This window comes from Protobothrops mucrosquamatus, unplaced genomic scaffold, assembly GCF_001527695.2.
Source record: "Protobothrops mucrosquamatus isolate PMUCROS unplaced genomic scaffold, P.Mucros_1.0 scaffold3709, whole genome shotgun sequence".
Classification (NCBI taxonomy): domain Eukaryota; kingdom Metazoa; phylum Chordata; class Lepidosauria; order Squamata; family Viperidae; genus Protobothrops; species Protobothrops mucrosquamatus.
This window is the reverse complement of record NW_015389663.1, coordinates 9,628-17,938: the sequence shown is the minus strand read 5'-3', so window position 1 is coordinate 17,938 and position 8,311 is coordinate 9,628. Positions and strand designations below refer to the sequence as shown.

The window sequence follows — 8,311 nt, the reverse complement described above, 5'->3', positions numbered from 1 at the left end:
TGCTTTTCTTACATTTAGAGAAAGTTGGTGGTTTATTTACTTGGGAGGAAGACGGAGCTTGAGTTTTTACCGAACACTCCTGTTTTCTGCCCATTATCACAATGCAAACATACAGTACACCGGTCCAGCCCGCAGACTGTGACAATCACTCAACTTCTAATCTGTTCGATTCAGATAAACCACAGCACTTATCCACCAACACAGGAACCATGACATCCTTCGGCAATTCACAGTTGCCCCACCACACTGCTCTATCGGGCATCAACCAAAGCATTGCTGGCTGTGATAGTGGCCCTCTGGATGGTGAGGAATATGTGTGGTAGTGGGCATGTGGTTCATACTCTTCTGAAAACAGGTCCAGTCCTGGATCTGTTGCATGGATTTTAATCTTTCCCCCCCCCTTTTTTTTTTTTTTGAGATGTGTCACCTTGTTCTGCTTGATCTGTTGTTCTCTCTTCTTTTTCATAACTGGAGATTTTTATGAACCGTAATAGAGACTGTGTGTTATTTTTCTACGCTTTCTCTTGTAAGAATCAATAGCGGTGTCGTGTCATCTGGATTTTTCTTTCCTTCAAAGTTAAAATGGAGATTAGAATTAGGATTAGAATGGGTTGGCAAATCCTGACATGTGATTAGAGCTTGCTTTCTGATGACAAGGGTTATGGGTATTCCATCTTTCTGAAACAGTGTTTTAAAAACTAGTTTCTAAGTTAAATTTCCCTGCTTCTTTTTCTTTTGATTTCCACAATGTTTGTTTTGTTCTGTTTTTCACTTCTAACATTTCTTTAAATCCAGTACCCATTCCAGTTTCTGGTGATACACAAGACACTAAGGAAGGTCTGTGAGGCTTTGCTGTGTAATCTGATCCAACTTGTGTGAGGAATGAAACTTGTTCAGTCAAGTTTTAGTCAGTTTATAATGTAGTCAAATGTTGTCAAATGTCATGTGCAGCAAAGAGCAGCCTTACAAACAATGTGGGGATAAAACTGCGATTTGTTTCCATCTCCAATATCTTATACAAAATTTCTTGGCTTATAGAAGGCCAGAAGCCTATACAATCTCAGCAAGAAATAAGATTCTACGATACATATGAGGATAATTTGGCATTAAATCAGCCACTTCATCACATTTAAGAACAGACCTTTAAAATCATGCAGTGTTTTTCCTCTTGACATTTCAAACTATTTTACCACTGAGCTTTACAAGAGATTCCCCTAGGAGAGAACCTATTGAATCTTTATTTTGATTAACCAATATTTCAACCTGCCCTGCTCATATCTACAGTTCTATTTTAAAAGGGAGGAGGAAAAAAAAAATCAAACTTCAGAATAAGAATATTTTACACTTAGAATTAATCGGGAGGAAACCCCTTCTGCTATTTTTTTTTTTTAACTTTTCTTGCTGAACGTTTTTTAAGCCTGTTTTGATTGAGATTTGACAACATTTGATCAACCTCAGAGAAGCGTATTTATCGACTGTTGCTGGTAGTTTGTATTAGATTGGTAGATCCAATGTAGATAGAGCTGTGTTTTTGAAATTTGAGCATGTTTGCAGTAAAATCAGAGTAATCTTCAGCACTGTCTAGTTAATTCTTCTGAAAAGATTCCATGTCGTGTGGTTGACAGTGAACAAGTATTGATTATTCTCAAGCCATTATATTGCAAGAATGCCCACAATTTCAAGAAAACTGGTGGACCTCATTCCATTTCATAGGCTCTTCCTGAAAATTACCAGGACCTGTTTATTTAAAAAAAAATATTGTAAGTGTAGTTTCCATGTGATCTTCCTGTATTTGCAGTTCTACAACTTGATTGGCATTCCAATCAATGATAAACATACCAATTTGTCTCATCGTTTGGCGATGTATTTCTTTAAACTCTTTCTCTGCTTAGCCCCCCCAGTCCCTTCAGAAGAAACAGATAAGCATCGCAGGAGATTCAACATGAGAATGCTGGTGCCTGGAAGACCCGTGAAGGAGAGTGTGGTCCCTCCCCCGGTCCCTGCGGAAAGACCTTCTTACAAAGAAAAATTCATCCCCCCGGAACTCAGCATGTTAGACTATTTTGTGGCTAAGGTAAGCTCCCCATGAACATCAGAGTAACAGAGTTGGAAGGGACCTTGGAGGTCTTCTAGTCCAACCCCCTGCTTAAGCAGAAAAAGCCTATAGCATTTCAGACAAATGGCTGTCCAGTTCCTTCATAAAAACCTCCAGTAATGGGGCACCTACAACTTCTGGAGGCAGGTTGTTCCACTGGTTAATTGTTCTAAGTCAAGAAATTTCTCCTTAGCTCTAGGTTGGTTCTCTCCTTGGTTTCCATCCATTGCTTCTTGTCCTGCCTTCAGGCGCCTTGGAGAATAGCTTGTCTCCCTCTTCTTTGTGGCAGCCCCTGAGATATTGGAACACTGCTATCATGTCAGCCCTTGTCCTTCTCTTCATTAAACTAGACATACCCAGTTCCTGCAACCGTTCTTCATATGTTTTAGCCTCCAGTCCCCTAATCATCTTTGTTGCTCTTCTCTGCACTCTTTCTAAGAAGTAGGCCTAATTCACTTCTGTGAATCAGGGAAACCAATCCATTTCCCTTCTGATCCTTTTCATAGAATCCTAAAAGGTAAAGAGTTAGAAGTAACCTGAGATCATCTAACCCAGGGGTGTCAAACTGCCGGCCCATGGGCCGGACACATCACGCAGAAGCCGCACCCACCCCATTGCCGGCAAAGGCAAAACAGTCCCGATACGTCGCACGACGTCACATGACGTCGCGAGTTTGACCTGTCTGATCTAACCCCTTCTTTATATAGGAATTATGATGATCACCATCCCTGATGGTCATCCAGCCCCATGATCTCCCAGGTTACCTCCTCCAGTGTTGAGTAGCTCTACCCATTAGGGCATTTTTCATGACATCTGAAGTCCTCCTGTGTCTCTGAAATGAAGCAGCTTCATTTGTGTGAATGAGATCTGGAAGAGCAAATTTTGAAGCCTCTCTTTGTCCTTTCTTTACAGCCCTTCCTTCCTTTTTCAGACAGTGGGGTGATGTACGATTCTGATGAAAGCATCCATAGTGAGGATGACGATGAGGATGCTTTTCTCTCAGATATGCAGATTCAGGAGCACAAGGATGCCAATTCATACAGGTAGCAAACCACCAAGCTGGAACATTCAGAAGCCCACCCGAAGCCTTCTGTTTTTCTCCTGCTATAAACAATACATGCACTTGTGGTTCTAGCGGTGACAACACAACGGAACTGGAAACAGTAAGATCGGGTGACAACACAACGGAACTGGGAACAGTAAGATTAGGTGAAAACACAACGGAACTGGGAACAGTAAGATCGGGTGACAACACAACAGAACAGAACCACTATCCTCAACCTTTGTGTTGTGGATATCTGTTGTCCTTATAGTGAACTTCTGGTAGGAAGGAAGAAATGAATAAACATAAATATTTCCCAAGCCAAACTATTCCATGTTTCACTGGCTTTCCCGGAAATGTGGGAGGTGTCCCAAAGTTGAATCACCTAGCAATTTTGTTTGAAGTTTTGTGGGTGGAGTTGGAAAGTTCAAGTACAAGTAGTCCTTGCTTATCAACTACCATTCAGAGTTATAATAGCGTTGAATAAGGAGACTTATGATCAGTCCTCAAAGTTGTGGAGAATGATTTTTTAAAAAAAACCTAGATTTTTAGTTAAGATACAGTGAATTGAACATATCTTTTTGATCCTTCTATGAAAGTTGGCATTATATACAAACACCAAATTGTATATTGTACATGTGAATTCAATGTATATTCACTTAGGAGAAAGTCTACCAGCTAAATAGGGAGTGGATTGCAATTATTTAAGTAAATGAAGTGGGACCCCCTTTCCAAATAACAGGTGCACTAATGTTCCCTATCCTGGGGACCCTCCAAAAATAGGAACTAACTCCCAGAATTCTCAGCAATGGCCACACTAGAATTCTGGGAATTGAAGTCCATACATCATACAACTTTGGAAAAGCCTAGTATATAGAGTTACGACTTGAATTAGCTTGTAAAAGATGGGACATCCAAAAATAAGGCACAACCTTTGAGTAGCCATAATCTAACATTAATATTCAATACATTCAACATATTCCTTCCCTCTTATTATTTTTTTTTAAATATGGTTGGATGATAAAAGTTGAACGCAGCATATATCTAATTTTTCTTCTCCCTCACTGCATAAAAAATTAAAATTTCTTCTTTTCTGCAGCTGGGCTCTTATCCATTTGGCAATGATCAAACTTGCTCTGAACAATATTAAGAACTTTTTCCCCATTACCGGCTTAGAACTAACTGGTGAGTTGCATTATGCTTTCGATGATCAGATGCGCTTGCTCTATATTTTTCAACCCGAGAAATTAAAAATAATGAATTCAATGGAATGTGTCTACTTCTTCTCGTCACAAATCATATTCGTCCCCAAGGCCCTTCTGAAGACCAAATGAAACTGCAAAGTAGAACAAATGCAAAATAACAGAAAAGACGTTCACTGTAAGATGGGCGGCTGTATAAATGTCTTAAATAAATAAAGCGAGGCAGAGATGTTGGCAGAATTTGAAACTTCTTCAAAAATGAGGTATCCAGAAATGTGCTTGTGTTTTATTTGGGAGAAACAAACCACAAACATGTTCACGTTTCAGAGCTTCCCGTCACATCACCTCTGGGTACCGCTGTGATTAAAAATCTGGAGAATTGGGAACAGATCCTGCAAGAAAGAATGGACCGCTTTGAAGGTCCCCCACCAGATTACATCAATACTTGTTTTCACGAACTGGGGATAGGAGCCGGAGCAGCTGCGGCCCGAATCAAAGCAATGGTTGATCCTGAAAACACACCATTTAAGTAAGAAATGCTTTATTTCAGAGGAGGAGGGGACATCTGAAGTTGGTCTTCCAGATGTGACAAGGCTACCAAGTTCCAGATTTCCTAGCCAAACTGGCTATGGCCATTTTCTCAGCACAACTGGAAGGGACTTATGGGAGAAATCTGTTCTAAGCTTTGATGGGAATCCATGGCCTCCAAACATTCTTCTCCAGATGTATTAGAATAACTGGAGCTTCTGGAATGTCTGTGGAGAGTCTTAATCATCTAAGGTCATGGTTGTCCCAAAGGTGCTTTTCCAAAAAGGCAACTAAAATCTTCTATGGAGATTCTCAGTCATCCAGATTATAGTTATCCCAAAGGTGCTTTTTCACGAGGCAACTGGACTTTCTTGTTTTTCTCTGAAGGCGTTTCACTTCGCATCCAAGAAGCTTCTTCAGCTCTGGCTGGATGGTGGGGAATGGAAGGATTTATACTCCTTGCAGACCGTTGGTCATTTGCATTCTTTCAGAGAGTTGTTGAGGTTTATCTGTGTCGTCAGGGTCATCAATTCACTGGAAATAATTGGGTCTGGAGTGGATCCTGCTTGGAACTGCTCCAACTGTTTTGCTTCTCATCCATTGCTTCACTTCAGCTTCAGTTCTTCAGAGGACTACAGAAACTTCTTGGATGAGAAGCAAAACATTTTCCAAGAGGAAAAACCAAGAAAGTCCAGTTGCCTTTTGGGAAAGCACCTTTGTGAGCTTCTAGAACTCCAATGATCATAGTCTTAGATCACTGTGGTCAGTTAGCATGACTTTTGACCCTTCTGTGAGAAGCACGGGGGTCTCATTAGGAGGGTGCCAGATGGGGAGACATTGCTCTTGGTTGTCCATAACACTTTAACACTCAACTTGCACTAACTTAATTCTTTCTCTAGCAGATGCAAAGACATTATTTAATGAATACAGCTCATTAAAGTCACTGGAAACTCTAATAGCCAATTCTGTTCTGGGAATGCTTAGAATGTACTTGCCAGCTTTGATCGTTTTTGAAAATAGCAACCTTCTTGATCTTGTGCAGCCAGGATTCTGAGTTTGAGGCCTAATTATTTCCAGGGAATTAATGTCACGCTTAGCAGCAGATGACAGCTTCTTAGAAGAGACATTTCCAAAGAGGAAACGGTGTTTTTTACAGGAAAAAAATAAATACAAGACAATCCATTTTAAGAATTTGTGACTGTTTGTAACAGTGATTTTTTTTTTCTGATTCCATCTGTTCTTGACCTGATTAAAGAAATAAAATACTTTCCCTTCTTCCCACCAACTCACAGATCAAAAGATTATTCAGCATTGCCAGCTAAGAGATTGTGGCATTTTCTGGTGAAACAAGAATTATTGCAGGATATTTTCATTCGATACACATTCACCAAGAAGAGAAAGCAAAGTGAGGTTAGTGAAAGAAATCCAAGTGTTAAGTTCTGTTTTTCCAGCGATGTTTTGTGTTACTCTTATTTATATCAATTTCTACTCATTTACATTTTGTTTCGGCCATACGTTCCATTATATTTTGGGACATAATGCAGCCGTATCCTGGGTCTTCCTTGTTAGATTATAAAAGAGGAAATGGGCTTGAGCATATTTTCCATTAAAAGCATTTATTCTCCCTGGATTTCAATATCTGAGGATCTCTACTTGGCACTGACATCCTATAATTTATTTATTTTTTTAAAAAAAGTATTCCAGCAATCTTCAGAAAGTTTTGTCATGGTTTTGCTCTGTTCCTTCTGTTGCAAATGATGAGTTTAAATGGCTTTGTTGGATTAAAGATAATAGGGGAATTGTCATTGTAAGCATTTATTAAGATCTGTCTTAATAGAAATCCCTTTTGTAAGACTTATTGGTGGTAGGTACTGTATCTGAGCCGAGATGGTTAGGAGGAGAAATATTGGCAAAATTCACTGAGTTAGAATCATACCAAAACTCCTAATATACAGGATCTCCTAACACTTTCTTTAAAATAAAAGATAATAAATGCTTACAATGACAGTACCTGAATAGCCCAACTTTATGGACAGGAACATGCTGTGTTCCTTTTTTTTAGCTTAGTTTATTCAGTTCGATGGACACTCAACACCCTTTTAGTTTCAGAAATAACTAAGGTATTAATCTTAAGCTTATTTAGAATGAAGCTTCCTTTCTTAGCAATCCACGCTGTGAGTAAAACATGGTCAGGGGAGATACTGGATTAAACAATGTTATCCTCTCTTTTTTTTCCTGTATTGAAAAGGAAGGAGAAGATAGATGGGTATGATGTACCCACATGTTGAGCAAATATATTGGGCAAAGTCTGGGAAACTACAAGTGTCCTGAATTACTCACAATTTTCCTAGTCACCCTGACCAGTAATGAGGGATGCCATTCAGCAACATCTGGATAGCCTTAAACTCATCCTTCCCCATCCAGATGAGTGATCTTCCATGCTGCTGAGCATTGGTTGGATGGGCAGTATTGCATCCTGCATGGAGTCCATTCTCAAAACAAGAAAACTGGGCCCAGCAAGACTGCAGATTAAAATATCCAGCTAGAATGAAACTTGCCCATACTTTTCCTCGGCTTTGCCTATTGTATGCTATGAATTTGCATTCCTCTACTTGGCAGTGCTTTTAGAATCGCTCCATTTTCGCCCCTTCTCCTAAAAGAAAAAAGCCAGGGTGATCAAGAACACATATTATGCAGAACAGCATGTCAACCGCATTCAAACTTTAGCACAGCACCAAGTCAGAGAGCTACTGTAGTTTCGTGTAATGGGTGAGGTGCTAGCCTAGGAACCAGGAGACCATGAATTCTAGTCCCACCTTGGACATGAAAACCAGCTGGATGACTTTGGGACGGTCCCTCTCTCTCCATCTCAGCCCAACCCACTTCACAAGGTTGTTGTTGTGGGGCAGATAGGAAGAGGAAGGAGTATTACATATGCTCGCCACCTTGAGTTACCTCTAACTCAAGGGAATAAAGTCGGGATAAAAAAAAACTTTAATAAATAAATGAAGAACAAGGTATCCACTTAACTGCTGACCTGGAAGGTTTTTCATTTTTCCCCCTTTTTATATATGTATGTGTTTGTGCATGTGTTGTTCCTCTGTGACTGTGTGATGCTGTGTAGTCTGTAGAAGACCGCGAGAAGCATGTCATAAAACAGAGCAGCCCAGCAGAAGATGGCAAAGTCAAGGTATTATTCCGTCTCCCTAAATGTCTACTATAATTTTCTTTAAAAAAAACCAATCCTACACTGAAGCTCATATTCCTGCCTTCCTTTTCCTAACGCAAAATTAACAAGGGCACCGAGATTCTCTCCCAGACTTTTAACTCTTTCTACTAACCTTTGGAGGCGATACAAGTGAAGCCACATGAAAGCCAAGGAGCAAATCCTAAACCAGGGGTAGTCAACCTTGGCTCTTTTATGACTCGTGGACTTCAACTCCC

General features: G+C 40.0%; 1 protein-coding gene across 1 annotated transcript in view; it reads left to right on the top strand.

Annotated features, from left to right (window-relative positions):
* The window catches only part of DMXL2 (Dmx like 2), a 71,084-nt gene that overhangs the window by 54,085 nt on the left and 8,688 nt on the right, over positions 1-8,311 (top strand). Inside the window, exons 29-35 of the mRNA XM_015827452.1 lie at positions 175-303; positions 1,893-2,074; positions 3,008-3,138; positions 4,237-4,322; positions 4,667-4,868; positions 6,160-6,277; positions 7,992-8,057. Of these exons, the coding sequence (XP_015682938.1) occupies positions 175-303; positions 1,893-2,074; positions 3,008-3,138; positions 4,237-4,322; positions 4,667-4,868; positions 6,160-6,277; positions 7,992-8,057 (914 nt within the window). The remainder of the gene's footprint in view (positions 1-174; positions 304-1,892; positions 2,075-3,007; positions 3,139-4,236; positions 4,323-4,666; positions 4,869-6,159; positions 6,278-7,991; positions 8,058-8,311) is intronic.